General features: G+C 50.2%; 9 protein-coding genes across 9 annotated transcripts; 5 read left to right on the forward strand and 4 right to left on the reverse strand.

The window, feature by feature from the left end:
* Positions 1-576: 576 nt before the first annotated feature.
* On the forward strand, positions 577-1,842 carry Z520_03945 (uncharacterized protein; the record flags this gene model as incomplete). The annotated part of the gene is made up of 1 exon (XM_016774455.1): positions 577-1,842. One exon carries the CDS (start codon positions 577-579, stop codon positions 1,840-1,842), a length of 1,266 nt encoding a protein of 421 aa, XP_016634382.1.
* A 2,399-nt stretch (positions 1,843-4,241) lies between these two features.
* Z520_03946 (uncharacterized protein) lies at positions 4,242-4,864 on the forward strand (the record flags this gene model as incomplete). Its single annotated transcript, XM_016774456.1, has 2 exons — positions 4,242-4,458; positions 4,542-4,864. 2 exons carry the CDS (start codon positions 4,242-4,244, stop codon positions 4,862-4,864), a joined length of 540 nt encoding a protein of 179 aa, XP_016634383.1.
* Positions 4,865-5,532: 668 nt separating this feature from the next.
* Z520_03947 (uncharacterized protein) lies at positions 5,533-6,485 on the reverse strand (the record flags this gene model as incomplete). Its single annotated transcript, XM_016774457.1, has 2 exons — positions 5,533-6,155; positions 6,248-6,485. The coding sequence occupies 2 exons, from the start codon at positions 6,483-6,485 to the stop codon at positions 5,533-5,535; spliced, it is 861 nt and encodes a 286-aa protein (XP_016634384.1).
* A 1,020-nt stretch (positions 6,486-7,505) lies between these two features.
* On the forward strand, positions 7,506-9,114 carry Z520_03948 (uncharacterized protein; the record flags this gene model as incomplete). The annotated part of the gene is made up of 6 exons (XM_016774458.1): positions 7,506-7,748; positions 7,813-8,193; positions 8,263-8,389; positions 8,413-8,522; positions 8,571-8,721; positions 8,843-9,114. The coding sequence occupies 6 exons, from the start codon at positions 7,506-7,508 to the stop codon at positions 9,112-9,114; spliced, it is 1,284 nt and encodes a 427-aa protein (XP_016634385.1).
* Positions 9,115-9,853: 739 nt separating this feature from the next.
* Z520_03949 (uncharacterized protein) lies at positions 9,854-11,618 on the reverse strand (the record flags this gene model as incomplete). The annotated part of the gene is made up of 4 exons (XM_016774459.1): positions 9,854-10,466; positions 10,521-10,566; positions 10,638-11,175; positions 11,235-11,618. The coding sequence occupies 4 exons, from the start codon at positions 11,616-11,618 to the stop codon at positions 9,854-9,856; spliced, it is 1,581 nt and encodes a 526-aa protein (XP_016634386.1).
* Positions 11,619-13,612: 1,994 nt separating this feature from the next.
* On the reverse strand, positions 13,613-14,754 carry Z520_03950 (uncharacterized protein; the record flags this gene model as incomplete). The annotated part of the gene is made up of 3 exons (XM_016774460.1): positions 13,613-13,924; positions 13,995-14,129; positions 14,224-14,754. The coding sequence occupies 3 exons, from the start codon at positions 14,752-14,754 to the stop codon at positions 13,613-13,615; spliced, it is 978 nt and encodes a 325-aa protein (XP_016634387.1).
* A 1,147-nt stretch (positions 14,755-15,901) lies between these two features.
* Z520_03951 (uncharacterized protein) lies at positions 15,902-18,063 on the reverse strand (the record flags this gene model as incomplete). Its single annotated transcript, XM_016774461.1, has 3 exons — positions 15,902-17,176; positions 17,226-17,732; positions 17,803-18,063. The coding sequence occupies 3 exons, from the start codon at positions 18,061-18,063 to the stop codon at positions 15,902-15,904; spliced, it is 2,043 nt and encodes a 680-aa protein (XP_016634388.1).
* A 3,231-nt stretch (positions 18,064-21,294) lies between these two features.
* Z520_03952 (uncharacterized protein) lies at positions 21,295-22,527 on the forward strand (the record flags this gene model as incomplete). Its single annotated transcript, XM_016774462.1, has 2 exons — positions 21,295-21,821; positions 22,020-22,527. 2 exons carry the CDS (start codon positions 21,295-21,297, stop codon positions 22,525-22,527), a joined length of 1,035 nt encoding a protein of 344 aa, XP_016634389.1.
* A 1,392-nt stretch (positions 22,528-23,919) lies between these two features.
* Z520_03953 (uncharacterized protein) lies at positions 23,920-24,946 on the forward strand (the record flags this gene model as incomplete). The annotated part of the gene is made up of 2 exons (XM_016774463.1): positions 23,920-24,006; positions 24,068-24,946. 2 exons carry the CDS (start codon positions 23,920-23,922, stop codon positions 24,944-24,946), a joined length of 966 nt encoding a protein of 321 aa, XP_016634390.1.
* Between the last annotated feature and the right edge of the window lie 423 nt (positions 24,947-25,369).

The following is a 25,369-nucleotide window of genomic DNA, read 5'->3' on the forward strand; positions in this document are numbered from 1 at the left end:
GTCAAATTACCGAACTTTTCTTAATTAATCAGCGTCCTATTGTCACGAACGTGGCCTCTGCAAATGACCTATATCAATCGGTGTGTTTAAACTCCATGTCTTGTCTTGCCATAGCCTTGGACCTCTGCATTGGCCATGGGGTCTTAGTACCAACTCCTTATTCTGGAGTCCAACCCAAAACCAGTCCTGGTAACAATGGGCCACGCGAGCGAGACACGCACCAGCAGAATTAGTCGCACTCTACGCACTGATTCATTGATACCGACCGATCCTCCCCTAGGGCACCCTGATTGAAGGTGCCTCCCCATCTCGAACTTTCCGACGGTCCGAATGTTCGGTCCCGCCAAGCTCGCCTCAGTTCAAACACACTTCTCTCTATTTCATTTTCGAAGCAGCTTTTATTCTGGTCGTGAACATTTGGAAAGAATTCCTGTTCAGAAGTCCGACTGAACTATCAGAAACGTCAGCTTTAGAAGCCGCATCGACTTCTTGCCCACGGCGTCCGGCATTTCTCTTGACCGGCAAAGGAAGTAAGGATAAACAACTTCAAACTCATAAACACGACATACGAGAAACATGACCGATTCGTCAGCCTCAACCGTGGAGATTGCCAAGGGCAATACGCTGTCGACAGGCGGCAGCTCACCAAAGGCATTCAAGGACGGCTACTTTGACTACAATTTCGCCCGATTCTTGGGCTTGTGCCCCTACTCTGGCGCCGAGATTGGAGAATGCTTCGCCACGGCGCACCGGATAATCGACGGCGACGTCGAGAGCTGGGTGCGTGAGTGGACCGCAACCGCGCAGAGGGTCGAGGCACTGGCCGAGGATTCCTTCAAGAGGGGACACAAGTTCAGCGCCCGCGAGGCCTGGCTACGCGCCACGACGTACTACCAAGCAGCGTTCTTTTTTGTCCTGGATGGCGACCCACGCAAGCCGGAGCTGTACCAGAAACACACGGGCTGTTTCCAAAAGGCCGCCCCTTTGTTTAACCCGCCCATCGAGCCACTGGCCATCCCCTATCGCGACGATCGCGATGGCAACAAGGAAAAGTCGTTATTTGGGTACTTTGTCCGTCCGGACCCCCGTGACTTTCCCGGGCCGCGCCCTACCGTACTCATCCAGATGGGCGCAGACGGCAGTTCTGAACAGATTTACTTCTCGGGCGGCGGCGCTGCCGCAGCGCGGCGCGGCTACAACGCCATCATCTTCGAAGGCCCCGGCCAGACCGGCACGTTCATGCGCGACCGTACCCTGACCTACCGCTTCGACTGGGAAAAGCCCGTGGCCGCGGTGGTCGACTTTGCATTGACCCGTTCCGAGCTGGTCGATCCGCAGCGCATCGCGCTGATCGCGTACAGTATGGGCGGATACCTAGGCCCGCGGGCTGCCGCTTTCGAGAAGCGACTGGCGGCGACCATCGTCAGCGGGCTGGTTCCTGAGATCAAGGGCTTGGCTAAGGGATTCGAGGACGCCGAGGCCGCGCGCGCCGCTGGCAAGCCGCCCAACCACTCACACCGCTGGCTGCTTAATGAACACATGCCCAAGTGGGGCCTGAACGGTGGCTTCGACGACGTGCCTAAACTGAGGGAGATGTCTGGGAACTGTGTGCTGTACGGGCTCGAAGACAAGATTACCTGCCCGCTCCTCGTGGTGCAGGCGGCCGCCGAGGGCGACGAGACCACCAACAGGGCCAAGGCGTTTTTCGACAAGCTGCCCAATCCAAAGAACAAATTCCGCCTCACCACTGTCGAAGACGGCGCAGATATGCACTGCCAGAAGGGTAATGCCAGCCTCCTACACGCCATCGAGTTCGACTGGCTTGAAGAGGTCATGGGCTGACGGCGAGAGTTTTCAACCCAAACCAAATTTAATCCCTACCCACCTCCTCGATCGCCTACTTTATAATTTAGTCGGCCATCGTATTCTCATTATCACGGTGGCCCTAGGGGTCAGGGATGGTCAAACGCCTAGCCGAGGAACTTGGAATGCTTTTACATAGTCGAGAGTCCAGTGTACAATTGCCTGGCCAGAGCTCCTTCAGGGTCTAGTATTCGGTTATATAGCTGACTGGATGCGCAGGTCGAAAAATAGAAATGGGCTTTGGAAAGGTCAAGATTTGTCTCCGAGTACCTCGTACTATACCATAAGATACGTAGTCCCTCAGAAGCTCACCAGCTTAAGCTAGTAAGATAATCGCTTTCTCAGGTATAATGCTGAAAAAATCTATTTCACCGACCTAGTGATGACGTTTTGATGGAAGGCGATGCTCTGAAGAATAGTGATATCACCCACGGCACGGAAGCCAAGTGGAGCTTCGCAGCCTCTCGGGTACTGGATGTCTCCGATTTGCTAATGATGCGCAGAGCGCTTCATCTGGCATGAAACATATTTCTTGAGTTCAATGTCTAACCTCAAGGGAGGAAAAACCACCTTTGGACGGCGTACGCTTGGGCCGCGTTGAACTTCGTGCATCCCTTGCGGGCCAGGCCCATTCTGCGAAATGATCGCCATGTCGACGCCTTTGTCGTTCATTTCCTTCAGTCGTGCGTCGTGCAGGTCGAGTAGCGCCCGAGTAAGGGTCATGGGGATTCCGACAGACTGTTTCATCTTCTCCGCCGCGTTGTCTTCTGGCATGACAAAATGCTCTTCGGGAATGATTTTGCCGCCGCATACTCAACACGCCGTGCTTGCTTTCTGGCTACGATCTCTCTACAGGACTGAAAGTACAGCGCTGTATTGAGATTGACAAAGGGAGAATAACTTACCTATCTATGCAAAATCGATAGATCTTGTATAGCTCTGTAGGACGAGAACCCTACGCGCCCGGATTGAAGTTCCACTGTGACCTCTATGTAGAGTATTCCGTCTTCCGAGCGCGACCACTCTCAGGCTGTTTTTCCAATGCAACACGGACTAGCCTTTGGTCAAGAGCATTTCCGAAACAGCAGAGCACCGCCCTATTTTAGACCTTCAGCTCACCTGAGCCGGGCGATAGGGCACGAGCGATCGGAAGTGTGCCGAGCCTCTAGGCACTATCTTCAAGACTCCAAGATCCTGTATCTCCCCGGATCGCGTCTCTATGACGGTGGCTGCGCCCGTCAAACGTTGTCGAAGTCGCACGACCGGATAAATTTCTGGCCTGGCGTCAGCTCTGAACCTCAGTCAATGATAGCGTACTCTGCCCAAGTCCCAGCGTAATTGATTGAAGGTACGTCTCGCAGACCGCGCATGTCGCGCCATCGTGAGGGACAGAGGAAGCGTTGGGATGGCAGTGAGTCAAGAGGTCAACCGAGTTTGAAGGAGTAGTCAATCTTTTATACTTTGGAGGTTGGTGGGCATCTGCCATCGTCGCAACTTCTGGCTTAGACTGCCGAGATCATCGGGTCAAAGTTGATAGATATATCTAAGCATATGTAAAGGCCTTCAAAAAGATCCAGAAGAGCACGGAACGGAAGCATCTGCCACCAATATTTGACACAGCCCATACCCAGGGTGGAGAGACCCTATGCGAAGACTATGATGGGAAGTAACTTCCGTGGTCCTACCTTGCGTGCCAGAATTGCGGCAACAGGCTGGATCAGGATGTAAGTCAGGAAGAACACTGCCAACGCTTAGTGGGTATGCTGGATCGGGAGGACAAATTGACCCACAGAGGATGATGGTCTGATAGCGATAACCTGTGAGATCGAGGGCAGTGAGCATGCTGGGTGATGGTAATAGAACGCACCTACGAAACCCGGCCCCAGTACTCCAGCTCCTCGCTAGCAATCGGCGGGTTAACCGACCCATAACAGTGAACTACCACTCACACCAGAGGTCTCAGTCACGAGGCTGAAAAGGGGTTAAAATGCGGCGTCTGCGCTCTGGTCAGTACCCAATATCCGGACCGACGGACTGGGCTTTAACATTTAACATTCGGACCGAATGAAATGGGCTCTGTCTCGATATTGATCTCAAACTGTTACTCTGTAGGGAAGTCGGTTAAACAATGCAAGAAATCGATTTTCAGGATTTGTCATTCGTCATAGGTAACTCAACGTCGGCTATTTCGCGCTCACTATCTTACTCTTTGGGGTGATTCAGGTCTATAGTGTGCTATTGTCAGGAACGATGGTGCTGTTTAGATCGCCGCATCCAGATGTCGCAGGTGACCGACCCCTCCATATCATCTCATTTACTTCTGAATGAATGCCATACTGTCCCGTCCGGCCAGGCCCCACGAACATTACTACCTGGGAATGGGTCTTAGAACCAGGCAAGTATTCGCCCTCGTACCAATCGCCCAAGGTTCCATTGGCGGCTCATGTCAATGCCACTATGAAGAGCGCCTGGACTCGGCGCAAGTCAAGGCAAAGGCGAAACAACTCAGCACGGCCTTGGTGAAGACGTATGCGTTCAAGCCCGGCGAGACGGGAAGTCTGTTCGGTACCAATACGATTTGGTATCGGTTGCCATGTGAGCTAATCTCCGGGCTGGTACGCCAAGTTTCCCTGTTTCCTTCGAGGTGCCTCATTTCTTGTGTCGTTGACGTTATTTAGGCGGACGAGCCAGTGGCGCCTCACCCACCTATACAACTGAGGAGATGACACACGCTCTCAAAATCGCACAGTCGTGCATCCCCATGACACTACCTACCTCTCTTAAAGTCACGCTAAAAACCGCTGTCAAAGCCGGTGTCCCCCGTAGCCATATCTTCCTGCTTAAAGTCAATGCTGAGGGCTATCTGAGTATTCAGGATCTGATGGAGGTTGGGCCGCAGAGACTCCCGACCCACCGTTCCGGATACCACAATACTCAGCGGCGAATCTTGACCTCTCCAAAGTCCATTTCCGTTCCCAGACCTGAGCATCCCGCCATTTAACCTGAGTTATGAATAAGCTGCTCTGGGCTGTGGCTGTGCGATTCTGAGCACCGCTTGACAAGCCCTAAGGCGGAGCCTGAGTGGCATGAGCACAGTCGCGTAGCAGATGCAGGCACCCATAATATGGGACCCCAGGTTCCCTGTTTCGGGCGTTTCACGTGCTCCGAAGGGCCAAGTTCCGTGCTTATTAGCTCGGTTATACCTAGGTAGTTGCCAACACTCTCACGGCCGTTTTCCAGGCCAAAGCTACTGCCTGGAAGACCACGTGAGGTTTACATTTCGTTGCTTCCTGCTGATAACGTGCATCCCTACGCAATGAAATGCCCTGGGTGCGGCCCCACTTTACTTCGCATGCCTCTCCCTCTACAACGACTGCGAATATTGCTCATGGGAGGAGAAGAAATGATAGCAGAGACACCGAGTTGTTCATAGACCTGACTCCCACCAAAAATTACCGCCGTTGGTGGCCCATAACACGTAGAGAAATGCGGCCGGCTTTTGGCTCTCTGCAATGACGGCGCATCGGCAGGAGCGATATGTCGGCCCATCTCTGACCAAATTGCAATTGCGGACAGCCGTATCACTTCTCTCGCGCCCTGCAGACATCCGATGTGGTCTGGCTCAGTTGTGCGTGCACACAGCGCTGCGGTGCCTCTGACCTTAGAAAACTAAAGTTTGCTGGGGACCCAGTTTGGCTCTCTCTTTTCAACAAAAGCCTTCAAGCCTTCCCGGATATTTTCACTTGCCGCCAACTGAGGCCCAAACGTCTCTGCAAATAGTCTCGCCCCTTCTTCAGCGCCGACCCCTTCCCAACCCATCATGACTCCCTGTCGACTCACTATCACGGCATCCGGGCTGTTCGCCGCGATTGTATTTGCCACTTCCAACGCTTTCCCGACGACCTTGCTTGTATCTCCTTCCACGATGTCATTCACAAATCCCCAATCCTTCGCCTCCTGCGCAGATATGACACGGCCTGTAAGTACCATGTCCATTGCTCTTTGCTTTCCGACGGTCCGGACGATCCTCGGCAGCGCCCCGGCACTGGCAAATACTCCACGCTTCACTTCGGGAAAGCCAAACGAGGCATGCCGTGCGCTCGCGAATACCAGATCGCAGTTGATGACAGCTTCGCATCCTCCCCCGTACGCCAAACCGTTCACTGCTGCGATGACGGGTTTTCTTCCCGTGCGGCGCGAAAGACCCGCGAAAGCGGACGAGGGCGTCGGTCTGGCGGTGGCCGCACGAGGGCCATACTCATTTTTGTTGCCGCCGGTGATCTGGGCCCATTCTATCAAACGAGCGTTGGGTCTTGTTAGCTTTGAAGTTCCTCTAGAGGTTTGAATAGAGGTTTTTGTCGTAGCAAGTGCCATAGCAACTGACCTTTCAAGTCGGCTCCTGCAGAAAAAGCTCTTCCGGCGCCAGTGATGACGGCCACTCGCAATGATGGCTCGCCATCGTACCACTCCCAAAGTTGGTGTAGTTCTTCATGGCTAGATTGCCGGAGGCTATTTAACGCTCGGGGACGATTCAAAGTAATCAGAGCAATTGCAGGTTTTGGAAAGGAAAGAAGTGCATCGTCGAGAGCTGGTGGCGGGCTGATGAATTGTAAGGTTGCCATCTTGCATAGTATAGAATTTGCGGTATAAAGTGTTAGAAGAATATGTGAAACTACAAGTAAAGTGAAGAAAGCTTGTCAATTATATAGAATGTTGAATAAAAGCGCGCCTTGCATTATTATACGATATGAACATTGGAACCGAAAATATTTTGAAGGAACTGCATAATACTTTGCCTTTAGAAATTCCGAGTACAGATTGTGCTTTTGGAAGGCTTGGACGGACCCCGGGTCGAGCGGTGCTTCGCCTTTGGGGGAAGCCATCATGATCTCTTCCGATTCTGATAGGTCAGTCCGGGCAGATGGTGATGGGAGCCGCTCCTACCAATCGGCCTCATGCAACCGGATTTGAGTCCTTGTCGGGTTTCCAGACGACTAACAATGCTGTCGAAATGGCATCTTATGCACTTGATTGTAATCCAGAGAATCCTCTAACTGTATGAATGAAACATGTTGTTGTGCTTGCTGTTTCATGCGATAGGTGGTCATCATTGTATTGCTTGTCTTCCGTCTATTCCCAGTTGCTTCCTCTCTCTATACATAGTTGCTCGCATGACAGAGGGCTCTGCAGATAGAGAGACAATGTCTCAAATAGCTGGTACTGTCCCAGAGTTATTTGCGTTATTATTTCAATGTTGCACATCTCCTTGCTGTCGCAAATTACGCGGTCGGTGTGATTGTCAGGCCGCCAAGCATTGTAAAGACGCGCTTGGCGTGTCGGAGGGCGCTGTCAGGGTATCGTAACGATCACGAGACCCTCTGAAAGTATATACCTAGCTCGCTAGGTAAGGTAGTCAGGCGTCTCCCCAGACCCCTCTGAAATCAATGACGGTCCTGAATTGAATCACATCGGTGTTATGTCCCTATCACGTGATAATCCAACACATGTTGGTTAAATCCGATCGCTTCCCAGTGAGAAATAAATGTCCTTGACATATCAAGACCTCTTCAAGGCACACAATCCTCATTGGTCAATTTCTTGACATTATGATCTTCAACAGCCCAGCACGCTGGCGTTCGGCCATGGCCGACGCGCCAGATTCGATCTCCGTTACCCAATTCATCTTGGGCGAGGAGTACGGCCGGTTTCCAGTGAAGAAGTCTCGGCCGCCCCAGATTTGCGGTGTTACGGGCTTTTCATACAGTGCATCTCAGGTACGAGATCGAGTCGAACATTTGGCTCGAGCGATGGCAAGAGACCTTGGTTGCAGTTCGCGCGAAGGAAAGGACGAAGAGAGAGTCGTCGCAATCTTCTCACTGAACAGTGTTAGTGCCATGAAATGTGTGCTACAGCAACTCAGGTGTCTAATTTAAATTCATGTTGAACCAGATTGATTATCAGACGCTGTCTTGGGCAGTCCATCGCATGGACGGCGTTGTGACACCCGCAAACGCCCTGTATTCTGTGTCTGAACTGACATACCAGCTCAAACACTCTGGTGCCAAATGTCCTTTTGCCTCTGCGCCGCAGCTAGAAACAGCATTACAAGCGGCCTCGAAACCTGGAATTTCCAGAAAACGAGTATATCTTCTCGAGCTTCCAGTGGAAATCACGGGGAAAGTGGCCGTACCATCCGATATCAAAACGTTAAATCAACTCATTCAGGATGGCTCAGCCATGGTTGAACTGGAACCTCAAAACTGGAGCAAGGGCCAAGGCAAACGCCAGGTCGCATATCTCTGCTATTCCAGTGGAACGAGTGGTTTGCCAGTAGATCCCTTCTCTCCAGGCTCTTTTTGAACAAATCAAAGGTTCGGACTCTGACATTACGATCTCCAGAAAGGTGTCATGATATCACATTATAACATCATCTTCAATACATTACAGCTTGATGCGGTTGAAAAGCTCCTTCGACAGGGACAGTCTCTACACCAAACGGAGACAATATTAGGGCTGCTTCCGCAGAGTACATCTACGCGCTGACTGTAGTCTGTCATGCCGCTGCGTATCGCGGAGATGCAGTCATTACCTTTCCAAGGTACAGTCTTCAGCAGCTTCTGTCCTCGGTGCAAAGATGGAAGATCAATGTGCTGGTCCTCGTAAGTCCACTTATATCTGCGCCGACAGATCTAATGATCATTTCCTAGGTCCCTCCAATCATCATTGAAATGTGCAACAACTCGTCGTTGTTGGCTAAATATGATCTGAGATCCGTCACGAGACTCGTTACCGGCGGTGCTCCCTTGCGGGAAGAAAATGCCAAAGCTTTGTCTCAGGATCAGCCAGCTTGGAAAATCTGTCAGCTCTATTGGTTCGTCTCATGATCCAATTCAGACGTAACGTTCAAAATTTGCTCTGGTTGATATTACGTTCGCCTAAAGACCCTTCTTTCCATTCTAATATCTCCCTCTTTGATTAGCTATCACAGAGACTACCGGTGTGGTCTCTTACACCGGCGCCGACGACATTTGGAACGGGTCGTGTGGCCCACTTCTTCCATATACGGAAGCACGTCTCGTGACGCCCGAAGGTCTCGATGTTTCGTCTCATGACCGGCTTGGAGAGTTATGGCTCCGGTCACCTAGCATCGCAATGGGCTATAAAAACAATCCAGCAGAGACATCGAAGACTTTCGGCGACGATGGATGGATGCGGACCGGTGACGAAGCTATTGTTAAACGATCACCCTAAGGGCACGACCATATATTCATCGTGGACCGGATCAAGGAACTAATCAAAGTCAAGGTAATCTCCCTCTGCCTAACCAAGAGAGCCCGTCGCAAATAGCAACGCGTTGACGAGGTCTCATCTCCACAGGGCCACCAAGTTGCACCTGCCGAGCTTGAAGCTCATCTTCTCACCCACCACGCCGTCGCTGATGTCGCAGTGGTCTCACTCCCGGATGACCGATCAGGCGAATTACCCAAAGCGTACATCGTGCGATCTGAATCTGGTTCGACACAAATGTCATCCAGGAAGGACGAAATGAGCCTCAAACAGGAGATTACACGTTACGTTGAGGATCACAAGGCCCCCTACAAGTGGCTACGAGGGGGCATCGATTTTGTTGACAGAATTTCCAAAAGTCCCAGGGGGAAGATTCTCAGGAGACTTCTGAGAGATTTCGCTAAGGGGCTCTCGAAGAGTGGTGCATCGAAGTTGTAATTATATCATAGGAGACGCATCAATAGTTCATCCTGTTATCACACATTTCTTCGTATTTGGTTGACTCCCACGATTAATTGCAAACATGATCCAACTCAATGACAAGCAGGCAGATAGGCCTACAACACATGCAGAACTCTAAAACCTCCAGATAACATCAGCGTCCTGTCAATCTGGAGCACTCGACGACCCGGACCTGAACTCTGTCCCAGAATCGGCTGAGATTTCTGACCTCTTGACATAGATAGGCGCAGGCGTAAAAGCTTCATAATGTGTTCAAAGCCCCTCTGGACATGGCACGAAGCTTCTGGCCATAAACATAAAATAGGACGGGTATGGGAACCATAACTAAAGACAAAAATCCCAAAAGGCTGGTCGCCCAAGCCACCCCAAGCTTGTGATACATGGGGATAGCGAAGAGAGGGAACCCAGCCGCCGTAAGACTTCTCACCGCGGTGTTGGCTGAAATAGCACTGTTTGCGACCAGTAGATAAACATCAACTAGGTACTTGAGTCCTTGGATCATGACAATATAAATACCGGCGCCCACAAGAGCAGTGGAGATGACTTGTGCGGGCCAGGGAATTGTGGGGTCGCTCGTCCACGCAAACCAGAAGAACCCGATGGGAAAGACAACAGCTCCCGCCATCATGGGGGGAAGACGTCGTTCGGGAACAATGACACCAGTCGTCGTCAAGGCAACCTCGCGAGCGTAGACGGTGAGGGTGTAATATGCAACTAAGACAAATGCGATGAGGGCGCCAACCAGCAGACCAAGGAATGACAGGGCTCCGATCTGAGGTTTCCAATGCCGATCTTCGACGAAGGAGATCGGAAAGCTCTCGAAGAAGAGAAAGAGGACGGCGTACGCGAAGGATCTGGACCGGGCAGTCAGTCGCAGTATCAGATTGGAAATGCATGATTGTACTAACATATACACCGTAATGAGGAGATGAATAGGTTCGGTTCCCAGAAGAACTATAGGGTTTGGAACAGCCTGTTAGAGACGAAACTTTCAGTGGAACGCAAGAAGTAGACGATGAGCTTACTCCATGGTCGAACCAAATAAACCTTGGCCAGTGTTTTCAAGTCGGTCGTTGTTTCCTCCAATCTGCTGTGAAGAGCCCAGTTCCTTGTCTGTATCCGCAACCTGGCAGCCTTCTTGGCGAGAAGAACCGGCGCATAAGTCTCCGGGAGAAGGAGAAATGCAAATATCAGATCAGTGAATGCAACAATGGCCATGATCCACATCGTCCAACGCCAGCCGAGATGACTTTTGGTGACGAACGCGCCCAGGACGGGGCCGATGACTGGTCCGATAAAGGCCATCAGAACAAAATAATCGACGCCGATTCCCCGGCCCACGAGGGTATTCCAGATATCACTCATCGCGCCAGCCGTAATGGCCATCGACGAGGAGCCGAAAAATCCCATGAAGAACCGGCATATCATGACAGTGTACAGGTTTTGCGCCAGGGCAATGGGCAAACAGAAGCTGGCGAACCCCAGCAATCCGATGATCAGGGGTACTTTTCTTCCCAGTCGTTCCGAGATGGGGCCGAAAAGGAAAGGTCCAGTGGCATAACCCTAATTCATAGTTTAGCAAGTGGCAGGGTGGTTTTCAGGCCATCGAGCTAGATATTTACCATGAGATAGAGGGATGTCGTCAGCGTGGTGACCTCGGAGCCCACAGAATATTCTTTTCCGATTGCGGTGCTTGCACTGCTCATTATACTGGAACCGATGTTGACCACCAAGGGAAGCGTGTTTATCACCATGGTGATGTAGATTTTGCGAGCGAAGGACCACGAATGTGGATTCTCCCGGTCACCTTTCTCCCATTCCACGATATTTGTGGCTTTTCCCACCTCGGTTGCCCGCCGTGGAGATCCGACGGCTAGTACTGGCGACGACGACCTCATCGCTTCTGGCAAGTATTCTTTTGGTTCAGTGTCGTTGTCCTGCCTATCATCTGATATTAACTCGGAATTATGCAAACTCCCTCCGGAATTCTCGAGCTCTTCCACCATTGTGCAGTCCAAACCCTAGAGAAAGTGGTTGACGAAACGCCTTTTTCACGGATGAGCTTCAAACGATCCGTAAGACTAGGAAGGAAGTAACACGAAGCCAGCAGAAAATGTGGAAGACGGCGAAACAAACATTCTCCACGAAGGGAAGGAAGAACACACAGTGAAATACCTGTTCCGTGACCTGCCCTGGCCGGTTAGGTAGTCGAAGATTGTCATTAGATGCCGGGTTCCGCACTGCGAAATTTGCAGATCCGCCTGGTTGTCTCCACGTTATGGATGCTTCTCTATCCACTATGTTTATAATTTGTAATTTTCATAGAGGATCTGTCATGCGAGGCAATGGAGATTGCCACCGTGGCTTGTGCTATCCCGAAAGCTTTTGTTGGAGATGCAAGGGCAGACTCATGTTAAAACCTCCTGAATGCGTAATATTTCGATGCAACTTGATGGGTTCGTCTGTGTCAGTTGCTTTTCTGGAGTGAGCATGGCATTGTGCATGTACGGTGTCTCCTTTTGAGAGGGCTTAATATGCCGAAAGCCCGAAACGGCCAATAGGATTGACCACTTCCGTGGACCATCGGAGTTGGATGTCCGGTCGAGCCTATCAGACAAGAACAGTTCTTTCTGCAATTGATTTCAATGAACATTAGAGTGCCTAAAATTGCTTCAGTCATCCAGACCCGATCAGCGGGAAGATAAAACTGAAACGTCCATCGCCCCTCAGCTTCCTGTGCTTTGGGGCCGGGGCACGATTTCGATAGGACTCCCGAGAGCGCACTTTTGATCAGTGTTTTCGGAAATCGCAGTCTCGCAGAGCCGATACAGAGGCCCCGCGAACCCTCTTCTGAGTTTTTCTTTCCCACACAATCTAGATGCAGAAGAAATGGATGAGTATATCATTAAGTTTCGGGCCGTATATCACAAAGAATCCGAAGTCGACGAACGAACGATGCTGCGGACATAGGAGGATTGATCTTTGAGTTGAACTCTATATAACAACATCAAGCGATAAATGTCAATGGTTTATAAAGTGTTCTTTCGCTAAGAGAAAATAACAGTCCTCTCAGATATTATATTATACCATTTCCTCGAACGGAACTCCTTGCCCCTTCAATAACAATGACAATCAACTCTGAGAAAACCGAGCCATCGAATCCGATGATGGCCCGTTGTTCCTACAACGCCAATTGCCATTGTGGCTTAGTCCGCTACAGTGTGACTCTTCCTCACCCGCTGGAAGAGATCGACATCAGTGAGGACAACTGCTCGATCTGTGTACATAACGGTTACCTCATGGTCTTCCCGCAACGGCGATCAGATGTTGTTTTCCATGCCGGTGGGGACAAGATGGCACGGTACAGCTTTGGATACGAGCTCCGGAAGCACTTCTTCTGCCCTCGTTGTGGGTCCAGTTTGTTGGTGGACCTGGGAGACAGCGGCAGGTCCGAAACAACGAGCGATTCCACTCCTAGCGAGCCCATCGTGGGAGAGGTGAACCCTGGCCAAGGAGGTCTATGGGCGGTTAATGTTCGAAACCCTCAACCTTGCACATATCCACGACTTCGCTGATTGTGGGCTGACAATGCCTCTAGGTCCGTCATTTTAGGAATGTAGATTTGGCAAAGTTGAAACGCTGTTATCGGAACGGGAAGGATGCGGAACCGCTTTATGAATCGTGGATTGATAAAAATCTCTCTGGCTGACTGCGAGTTACCAGCACTTAGTTGAATGACTTCTCTTGATTGAGATTAGAATGCTCTTTTGGATCGTGATTCATGTTTTTCGCAAGTTTCTAATTTTCCCCCTTGATAATTACTGCGTCAATTGTGACTCGTATCAGATCAATGGAGTCTTAAATAATACAGGTCCGAAGAGCATTAAGCCCGTTTCAGGTAAAAACGAGATCCCCAATTGAAAGATGTAAAGCCAACCATCAGGGCAGGTAACCAGACGAATTTTATATCCTCAAAATCACTAGTATAATCAACCGCCACCTATTCTACTTCGGAAAAAAAGTCTTGAAGGATTCTGTTCACCTCATTTTTCGTTTCAATCTGAACCCAGTGACCTGCATCAACCGAATGGATTCGAAGATCTTTCGCGAAAGGTCGAGTCCACGATTCCATCATCGCCGGAATGGCAACTGGGTCTCTTGAAGCGGTGATGAGAACTACCGGATGACGAAGATGAGGATCAACCACGGTCTCTTTCTCATCCTTCTGATTCAAGTTGGCCATGAAAGCTCGATACCAGTTCGTCGCCGGGCCATAGTTGTCTTGAAAGATCTCGCGATGCCTGATTTTCCCCTGGAGATATACAATGGTCAAAGCCAGCTCCGTTCTATGACGCGGTGGCAGAAATGTTTTGATGATTTACCTCTTGGGTTATATAATCAGCTAGAGGTCCGATTTGGTTTGTAGTGAGCCATGCTCGGAGGGCATCCTTTGGGCCCAGATGGTCCTTCCACATGGCCGCATCTGCGGCGTATAACAGCGAATGGAACGAGTCGAACTGATGTCCAAGAACGTGTTCGTTAACTTGCTATCATGGTATGCACAGATACATGCGCATCCTTTCTGACAAGAAGAGGAGAATCCTGCCTTACATGCTGACCGATGAGTGCCGCGGCATCGTCCTCGATAAGGAACTTCCAGAAACCGAACTGCACGTATCCGAACTGGGCTTTGGCCGATTCTTCAAAGGCATCAACGTCAAATTCCACTCCGGGAACCATGTACGCCACGTCGAGAAATGAATAACTCTGAAATCGTTCACGGTGGTAGTTAGCTAGTCGAGAGAGGAGAAAAGAACCCCAGTCGTGACCAACGCCATGGATGGGACCACGAATCGTTTCATGGTCGAGGATCTCGACAATCTCCGATGCCATCTTCCGGGCTGTGTACTCCTGGGCGGATTGTGGTTGGTCGGTGGCACCGTACCCCAAGAGATCCGGGGCCAGAACACCATATCCCGCCGAGGCAAAATGCGAGACCTGATGGCGCCAGCCATAGCTGGAAGACGGAAAGCCATGGAGAAAGAGAATGGTGGATTTGTAAGGAGAAGCGGCAACATGGACGTAGCCGTAGGTCACCCCAGAGAGCAGTGTCAATGTTTTGAAGTTATCAGGAAAAGTCATAACGCTCCTTCAAATTCCTTCGCAAGTGGTTCGAATCAGACGCAGATATGGAAAAAAGCAACTCAAAGATCAAACGTTGGACAATACGTATATGTTGAAATGGAAAGCAAAAGGTCTTTTCCCCAAGGAGTGGTTTGACCATCAAATCCTTTCACAATTCTGACTCACTGATGCGTAAAACAGGAGCTCTCGAAATTCGACCATCGTCACCTCCGGGTCCGAGGCAGAGATCATGATTTATTTCCGAGCCGAAGAGGCCAATTACAGAGATTGGATTCCAATCCGGCCCTGTAACATCCATTAATGGGGCCCGCGTCTGTCCATGCAATGCATGAGTTTCGGCGGATCTAAGATCACTGTACTGGGGTACATGAATGCTGGAAGTCATGTGACTGTACAACTGTACGGCCGCATGTGATTGGTCAGTTCGGTGCTGCAATTGGCAGGGCCGCCGATAGAAATTGCCAGTTGACAGGCAATTAGATAGCAACAGAAAACCAAGAAGACAAGCATTCAGGCAAGTCTCAGAGCGTTCGCGGCGCGGCTCTCGCGTGTCGTGAAGGTGTTCTCTTGTTCTAATTCTTTCCTTTTGATCCCTTGCGACAGTGAAGAAGACGAACGGTGGTCTGCGGAGCGGACCACGAACGCTGGCGGTGGTGGTTGGGTTGCTCGTGCGGCCGGTGCAGCGGCCAACCTGACGGAAGACGAGACGGTCGAGTTCGAGTGCGAATGGGAGCGCGTTGCGGAAAAGGGTGCGTTCTTGCACTGGTCTGGCGTTGCTACTGCGTGATGAATGGCACCTGTCGTACGTTCTGCTGCCACGGTTGGTGTTGGCGCCGCAGTGCCGGGTCATCTAACCAAAGATATGGACTGTGCTTCCTCTTTCCCTGCCTACAAAGACCGGTGGCGTGTTTCGCCACCTCCCCAATCGCCCGTTGCACACGTTTTAATACCTACAGTATTCCGATATCTTTCAGGCCTAAGAAAAACAACTCGAGCCAATTTAAGCGCGGGCAAAAAGTTCTCTTTCGGAAATGAACTTAGTATTCTAATTCGTTGGGATTGTACTTTTGGCATTCTTTTGGCTGCTTGAATCGTCAATCCACTTCAAGATGATATTGGAAGTTGTATATTCGACCTGAGTGCGCTACCACCAAATATTAGGCTCGTCAAACAAACCTGGTCTGTTTACCATAGTATCACTATTATCCGTCGCCGCATCCCAGTAGACAAGACCAAAGGGGTTCCCAGATAGACCCTCGTCAATGTCCCCAATCACAGCCGCCTCCTCTGGAGTCCACTGATATTCCTGCCGTCCCATGATCTGTGAGACATCGGACGGTCCGGTGAGAGCAGCCACACCAAGTTGAGCCGTTTGGTGATCTCTGAAAAATGAAACCGATTCTGGGCCTGATTGTAGCTTGTCAAGCGGATCCCACGCATTAGGCAGACGGAGGTGATACTCCGAAGTGGTTGCAGCTGCCACCCGGGAAGACGGAGATGTTTCAGTGAGTATCGAATCTCGAGCCTTCTGAGCCTTCTGAGCCATCACCAGCAGTTTTTTGATGCGGAGCCACAACATATTGTGGGGGTCGTCTGTGATAATGTTGGTCCACTCGTCAAATGCTTTGCGTGCAATGATCCAGGCGCGGTCGATCACGATGCCGCGAGTGCGAGTACAAAGTTCAGAGAGGATAAAGGCTAGAGCCTGCCAGGGAACATAATTTTGAAAAGCCCATCTCCACTGTCGGAGGTTGTTTTCTGTGTTGAGGGAGAGCCAAGCCTCGACAATTTCCAATGAGGTACTGAAAATCCGTTCTTTGATATCCTCCGATATAGTTCCTGTTACTACTCTCAGCCGGAATAGATGATGAACATTGATCCACATCCTGGCAATCATCATACGACTCACAATTTCCATGAACGAGTGAAATGGAACCTTTGGATCGCAGTATTTGAGGTAGTTATCCTTAATATTCTTCCTGCATCTCTCCGTGGCTGTATCAATCTCTTGTAATGTTGGGGTATATTTGATGTTCCCAGGGGCATAGGATTGGCTTCGCAGGCGCCGCAGGACGGTAATGATCTCATATCTGATTAGGGACAGAGTCGTCTCCGTGAAGCTGGATTTAGGTACTGGTGTTTCAGTCATGGAAGGATCTAGCGCGGAATCATCGATATTTAGAGGAAGCCTCGCGTCAAAGTTCCGTTGAGAAATATCCTGGTTGGAGCCGTTGTTTTCTGCTGTACGCACATCGAGGAGGCATAACTGCCACCATAGTCGACGTCGCATTTCAGTTTCAAAGGGCGACAGGTTAAATAAAGTCCCATCGCGGTGAAGTCCAAGAGACTGGGCTAAGCGGATAGCGGTACCCGTCATGACCCATACCAGCGAGCTATCCTCAGACCCACGGTCACAAGCCTGGTATCAGTTTAGCCCAGATATAATTTCAATCTATTGTGGCACGTACCAAGTAGATCAGCAGAGATTGCAAAGTCACTATGGTACGGGACGAGAGAAAGTTTGCCCGTGCCAGTGCTTGCTGAACGGCAAATCGGTATCGATCCAAAAGAGCCAGTCTTTCTTCCTGAAATAAGATCCGACAGTCTTCAGCTGACATGCTCGTGACACTTGCCAGGTACACAGCAAAAAGTAGCGCCTCAAAGGGTTTTGTCGGTTCGCTGGTATGATTGTCGGTCACCCTCATCATTTCTCTCTGCATTCCAGGTTTGTGCAATAATCTCACTAATGGATCCACGTTATTGATAAAGACGTTCCACAGGAGTGATTTATGATATATACTGGGATGAAAGGCAGATAGACCGCCAACGAGCGAATTGAAGGCGAATATGAATCCATGGTGTGCTCGTTCCGATGATAAGGTGTCTGACACTGGTGGAGTCTTACTATCCGCCTCGTTCTCATCCTCGTCCTCCTCGTCGGAATGAGAGCCTAGAAGATATCGAATATCATCTACCTGTTGGTCGAAACGGGTTCCACGATTAGCTGAACCATATGTTGACGGGACGCATCAGGAATGGACTGACCTTTTCTGATAGAATATCCCAGAAGCTGTTTTCCATATATCTACTCTGTCCTTCTTTACCTATCAGCTTTCCAAGGTCGCTATGCACGACTTCGGCCATTTCCACATCTCCCTCCTCAGAAGGGAGCCTAGATTTTCTGGGGTTCTCTTTGATATGGCTACGCAAATCATCGACTAGAGTCTCGAGGTTCGCTATACGAGCCTTAAAAGCTTCCTGCGACTCAATCTGTGTCTTCTGATGTTGTTGCTGTCGCCTTGACATCGGATAGGTACAGTCGAATTTCAACTTTTGACATCCCGAACATGGAAGCTTCTTGTCGCACTTTGTCTTGCGACGGCGGCATGTGATACATGACCCGCGACACGCTTTGGTGCCGGTGGAAGAAGGACGTGGTGGGTGTTTGAAGCTCCCAGCGGTGCCGTCGCTCTGACTGGTAGTAGAGGACATTGAGGACGCTTCTCCTGGGGCCGGCAAAATACTGCGGTCCATTCTTCCGAGGATCCTGAGCACAGAGAAATGAGTCGAACACGAACGCCCACGAAAGGATTCAACTAAAGAATACCCTTCAGTATTACTCCTACCGATGGAAATAGAAAGTAGTGCTCAAAAATTCCACATTGATACATTACTCTGGTCATCAACTAGCTTTCCACAGACCAGATCTCTTCGCGATGGGCCTACTCAAGCGGACGCCAACGCAGCCACTTGCCGTCCAAAGCTGTCAGGCTAACGATGTCATTGCCGTGATTACTAACTAGTAACTCGGACAAATCTTGGAATCCTGCTTGATTGGTTCTGTCGGAGTGTAGGACCGAGCGCCGAAGAGAGAAAGACTATTGGTCGACGGAGAATCTTGACCAGAGGATCCTCGTCTTTATTGTATTACTACTTCCCCCACTTTCCTACGAATGTACAGGGAATATAGCTGGTAGTTCGGCGCCGCCATAATCCATTCATAGGGTTCGCAAAACTGTCAATCGGTGCCGACTGCGCCGATTGTGTCCGTTGTGTTGGATTCTGGGTTACCAGAGGAGCATTGATTGTCTGACTGACTGTCTCCCAGAGACGAGAGAATCTCGCCTGTATATATACACAAGTTTCAACGGTCGACCGCGCGTTGCAACGGACACAATCGGTGCAATCGGCGCCGATTGACCGTCTTACGAACCATGCGAACCATGAAACACCAAGGTTGACTATGAGACTGAGCAAGGCTGATTTCTTGTGTAGACTGACAAGTCTAGCTGTCTCTGATAGTTTTTCTCCGTTCCAAGCTCAAGTTTCCGGAAAGTTGGTTTGCCATCAACAATACCAGTGTCTCGTGCAGAGCCCTTCTCTTTAGCTTTGCGAAGAGTTTCGCTGGGGGTCTGCTTTTTCCCCATGGCGAAGAACTAGAATGGAGCGGTAGGATAGGATAGGAAAGCAGGGCTTAGAAGATGAGAGAGTCAATGGGATCAAGCCAAGCGAAAATGAGAACGAAAGAAGCAGTAAGTGATGGGCAGATAGGAGAAGGCACGTCCGAGATGAAGGACAGACGGTATGATAGGGAAGACGCGACGTGTACTGCGTGCAAGTCGCTATCAGGAGAAAGGATCACTAAGGAGAATGTAACATAATGCGCTCCATTTTGCGCGGAGGGCGTTGGTTGCGAGAGATTGCATCCACGGTCTGTGTAAGGAGTCCCAGTTTCGGACCTTGGATTCCCAGAACTGTACCCCCCCGGATGGTCGTGTAAACCTTCCACATCTTTAAAGGAAGGTACCGACGAGATAGGGCGTGAGCATCTAATGACGCCGGGGCGTAGAAATGGGACTGAGCACGGCGGATGAGAAGGGTGAGGAGGGTGAGCGGCGCCCTAAGCAGGCTGAGCAGCTCACGCTGAGGCTGAGCCGAAGTTGAGCCAGGTCACATGATGCTTGAGTAAAGCGGCAGATCGTTGTCCCAAACGGGTGCCAAGACGAGGTGCTCTATGGACGCCAAATACCAGAGGGAATGACCAACGCAGAGATCTACGGATATTTGAACTTTAGCAGTGGGAGAATTGGCTTGCCCAAGGACGTACGTTGAGTTTGAACGACGGTGAGATAAAGGAGAATAACACTGACATTGTCTACAAGTCACGCTGTCACATCAGAATGTGATAGCGCAGTGTCACTAGCTCATACACGTGCCACCAATTATCATCCGGATAGTGAGAGACAAAATCGTTGATCATTACGACCTCCGCAACGTCAAACGCTGGTCCTCGGACTCCGGACCCATCTCCCCATGGAATCATTGCCCTGTTGCAGAAGAAGTTCCTCAGGATCGGCTTCAGGCAGGGCTATGGTGCCGCAAAGTTAAGCGCTTATGTCGCAGCTCACCCGCCAAGTTGCTATAGCTATAATTAGGCGTGGGAGCGAGCGAGCCAAAAAATGATACATGAAATCCTCAATTACACGTCGTCCAATGCAATTTTCACATGTTCACACATATTTGCGGTAAAACTTCTATACGTTCCACTATTATTTTACGTGAGGTCTCATCTATGAAGATGCCTTTGGTAATTATGTTGCGTTGCTCGATCGGATAACAGTATTCTGCTTCAGCCTCGTAGGGAACGGAGGAAGCGGACTGCCAAACCAGGCGAACCTTTACCAGATACCGTACACGACAGTGCACTACACGATGTGCTGGAAGGCACTTAGAATGCCACGATCCTAAGCTGAGCCTCGGTGTCCGATTCGACGAAACATTATTGTTGCGGATATGAGATTATACTCGGACTTGCGATGTTGCTTATTCATCGTTGTATTGTTGTTGCCCTTCACAGTCATGGGTATGTACCTGCCCATCTATATACCTACTCCTAGCCAGTCCACCGCTGAGAATGTATTAACAATGATGACCAAGAAATGACCAATCCTTCTCCTTGTCATTCCACATCTGAAGGTATCTGGACCCCATCTTCAACAATGATCATATGCCTTCCTCATTTCCATTTCAATCGTTGAACTTGCCCTGTGACGCTGCTGAAAAGCCTGCGCCTCCTTTTTTTCCCCCAAGTCTCCGTTGCGGTGTCTTGATACTGTAAGTATTACTCACTTGACTACAACTCGAATCATCAGTGTTGACATAATCAAAAGGTGGAAAACTTTCCACCGTGGAAATGCCGCGGATTGCCCATGGTCAACGGGCTGTCTGGCGAAGTCATAGATGCGTGCATAGGTAGGTATGTCGATTAGAAATTATCGTTGGCATAATTATGTTCATTAGTATTGCCGAATTAAGGTTTATGATCATAGCTGATTCAATTATTTGTGTTATGCAAATATTCTAATACACCTTCTGTCTCTCAGTTCCTGTTCGCATGATTGATGACCAGGTTGCGTGGATCAGTCATTCGATCAGCCAGCCAGCCAGTCAGTCAACCAGTCAATTGATCAGTCAAGCCTAGTCCAAAGATTCAGTCTCTAAACTTTTCAAGAAACAAATCTCCTAAAACACTTGGCCATGAAAGCGATTGTACTACAAGGAGAACCCGGCAAAGCCGTCCTGGAACACGACCGACCTTACCCCCAACCACGATCTGGCTATGTTTTGGTGGACGTAAAAGCGGTGGCGCTCAACCCGACGGACTGGAAACACATCGACTACCTCAACGTGGAGAAAGGAATGCTTGCAGGGTGCGATTTCGCTGGAGTCGTCGCGGAGACGGGCAATGGCTATTCGAAGCAATGGAAAGTCGGCGACCGGGTCTGTGGCTTCGTACAGGGCGCCAACAAGTTGCAGCACGAAGACGGAGCTTTTGCCGAGAGGATTGCGGTCAAAGCAGACCTCGCCCTGCGTGTTCCGGACGATATGTCCTTCGAAGACGCGGCCACGTTGGGCGTCGGTGTGGTTACTTGTGGCCAGGGACTGGTTTATGAGATGGGAATGAATCGGCCCAGTCAGAAGGATCAAACTCCCAAGAACGAACACATTCTCATCTACGGCGGAAGTTCTTCCACGGGGGTGTTGGGGATTCAGTTTGCGAAACTGTCAGTTTCCTATTTCCCTGTCTTGCTGCTCCCGTTTTCTGTCAACGGCCTCGTTCTTTTTACTCGATCATTGTCATTGCTAAAGCTTTCGTCCCATACCCCCTCCTCCTCTTCAAAAACAAATTGAAAATGATTGTTTCTTTCTATCCGATGACTAAGAAAATCTATGCTGATACATTGCGCTGGAAAATCCAACAGAGCCGGCTACATTCCCATCACGACGTGTTCGACGTCCAACTTCGACCTGGTCAAGGCACTCGGCGCCGCTGAAGCCTTTGATTACAAGGACCCGAAATGCGTCGAGAAAATCCAGAACTACACCAACAACGACCTCAAATACGTGTGGGACACCATCGGCACCACGACTTCGGCCGAGTTGTGCAGCAAAGTTCTCTCCGCCGGCGGCACGTACGGGACGATCGTGGCCTTGAAGTTTCCCCGGACCGACGTCAAGACCACCTGGTCCATCGCGTACAGTGCCATGGGCGAAGCAGTCCGGAGAAAACCCGCCTACGATGCGCCGGGTCAACCGGCGCACTTTGAATTCGCCAAAGGTTGGGTCGAGGAGGTCGATCAGTTGTTGGCGCAGAAGAGGTTGAAGGTTCATCAGATTCGACGAGGAAAAGGATTGGAAGAGGTGTTTGACGGAATGGACTTGATGAGGAAAGGGAAGGTCAGTGGGCAGAAATTGGTCTACACCCTCTAGGTAGCTATATGATGGAAGTAAAGCCAGGTAGCCGCCGACACTCGAATTAAGGGTTAGGCATTTGTTCTCCATAGGGAAATCTAGGTGTTGCAGCCGGTGATTTAGGGCCAGTCTGACCGTATACATGGCGCCGGTCAAGTTGGTGTCGACGATCTTCTTGTCAGGGGCTTCGATGACTTTCACATCGACTGGGCAAGAAAGAAAAGTCCGTCAGCATGGAAAATCGCTCCATTTCCCACCAACAAAAAAGATGAAACACTCACGGTCGATGTAAAATGGATCCTCGCCAGACATGCCGGTATTGACGATGACATTGACGATGAAGCCATTGTGAGATTTCTCCACGGTTAGCTTGAACGCGGCTTTCTGTTCTTCCCAATTGCGGACACCACGTTTGGAATAATGGACACTGGTCATTGAGTCGGACTCTACTTTTATCTTTGTCAAAAAAGGTCAAGCATCAGCATGTTGGGTAGAAATGGGAGGTTGCTCGGTGGAGGGACTTCAAATCGGCATTGATCACGACCACCCAATCAAGGTAGTACCATATTACAGAGATGCACAAGTAGCGCCAAAGTAGACCCCTACTCCCGACCTACCTAGGTACCTAAGTACTTTAGATTCATCTGGATCTCACAAAATCATCCCCCTGATCAGCTCCTCGTCCCCCGAGGACCATTGACGGCTAAGAATCTTCTCGATTTTTATCCGAGTCCCTGCATCATTGCATGGGCGAACGAACATCCCCTACAACGGCAGTGTGTATCCCACCATTCCCAAAAATGCCCCTAAACCCCTCACCTCCTCTTTCTGCGCAAACTCCGAGAAGAGGAAAACAAAATGAGGGCCCAGAAGAATCCAGGCGAACAGACAACTGACTACGGACCCAAATTCTGTTTTCCCGTTCCCCCTGTTTGTCTCCGGGGAAGACTAAGCATGAAGTCCGAGCGGACAGTTTGATGTCCACTCGACCGCGTGCTCACCCTGCTTATTGCTTTCAGCAGTAAAATTTGATTCCTTCCCAGAGCCTCAAGGACGGCGAACAGGAATGAAACGCTGCTTTGATCGCTACTCCATCTCAAGAGCTGTAGCGCATATTACAAATGTGGCTGGCACCCCTTGTGCACGGCACTGAAGGTCGCCTGTCGGACTGTGAAATCAACGCCCGGGAAACCCATGGAATTTCCGCGGATTAGTCGGATATGGCGTGTAGTAGATCAGCTCTACACGAGGCGCCCGGATTTGGAGCTCATGGTGATTCCTGGCTTGATTTTCTTGTCAGACTGCCAGGACTGCTTGCAAGGTTATTTTCTGAATGCTTTCATCAAGCATCGCGCGCAAGTCTAGCAGAGGCAGTGAGTGGTTCTGATCGCAAACCGCCCGAAAGTATCAATGGCACGAAGCCGTGTGGGGTTGTTGGGAGCATCTGGAGAGACGGGAAGCTCTATATTGGATGGATTAATCGAAGATGGAGGGTTTGTATGACATCCGTTTTGTCCATCACCAGTCAGTGCTTCACGGCTGATTATTGCTTTGGCAGGAAATCATTGCACTTGCACGTCCAACGTCCTTATCAAGCCCGGCCAACGTCGCGATCAGAGAGAAAGGTGTAGAGTTGCGTGCTCTGGATCTGAGCTCTTCTGAAGACTCTATCGTCGATGCGCTTGCCGGCATCGATATCCTGATATCCGCCATCGGGCCCCGAGCCCAGTTGACGCAGGTTCCACTTGCTTTCGCGGCAAAGAAGGCCGGAATCAAACGCTTCGTCCCGTGCGCCTGGGCGCCCATCGTTCCCGTTGGGGTCCACAGGTCAAGAGACCAGAAAGAAGAGGTCTTCAACCTCGTCAAACGCCTCCACGTTCCTTATACCATTATTGACATTGGCTGGTGGTATCAATTCACGTTGCCAAAGCTTCCGTCTGGGAAAATTGACTACGCCCTGACTATACCAATGAAGACCATTCCCGGCGATGGTCATGTGCTTACAGCCTTGACCGATGTGAGAGACGTCGGTAAGTATGTGGCGCAGGTTATCAAGGATGAGCGGACGCTCAATGCGATGGTGTTTGTCTACAACGAACTGTGGTCGATGAATCGTGTCTACGACCTGCTCGAAAAAAAGTCCGGCGAGTCCGTCCGTCGAGAATTCACCAGCGCGCAGGAGTTCGAGCAGCAGATTACCGATGCGGACATCCGGCTCAATAAAGACCAGGAGGACGTGGCCGCTAGACAACAGAAAGTCTTTGCTCAGTATTATCTGTCTACCTTTATACGCGGGGAAAACACCCCCGAATTCGCCAGATACCTGGGTTACCTAGACGGGAAGCAGCTGTATCCAGATGTCAAGTTCAACACTTTCGAGAGCTACGTTGAAGAAGTGCTCAACGGCACGGGAAAAGCTGCGTACCAAGATCGCTGAAGCACTTTCATTCTTAGGCTAAAGTTTGATGCGCCGACAAGGCAATTAGAGACTTGGGAGGAAACTGGCACCGCCAGTCGAAACTGACTCACAAAGTGCTTGTCAATTGCAGCACTACCTGATATAGAAGGGTAGAGGACAAGTTCAATCCAAGAAATGTTGATCAACGCGCATTCGTCTACATCAACCATTTACTTCAAGCGCAGTTCATCTGACTAAAGTTAAGAAAGGAACTGTATCCTTCCCACTCCTATCCTCCTTGAACCTAACGCCTGCTGTTAGCCTGCTTGCAATTAATCCGTTTTGTAAATATGGACGCTCGTCAATAAACGATCAATGCACTTCTTGAAGAAACATGCTCATGGCTGCTTTCGCATTCTACTTACAAATCGTGGCCAAAACGTCAAAATGTGAGCCTCGATC

This window comes from Fonsecaea multimorphosa, assembly GCF_000836435.1.
Source record: "Fonsecaea multimorphosa CBS 102226 unplaced genomic scaffold supercont1.6, whole genome shotgun sequence".
In the NCBI taxonomy this organism is placed as follows: Eukaryota; Fungi; Ascomycota; class Eurotiomycetes; order Chaetothyriales; family Herpotrichiellaceae; genus Fonsecaea; species Fonsecaea multimorphosa.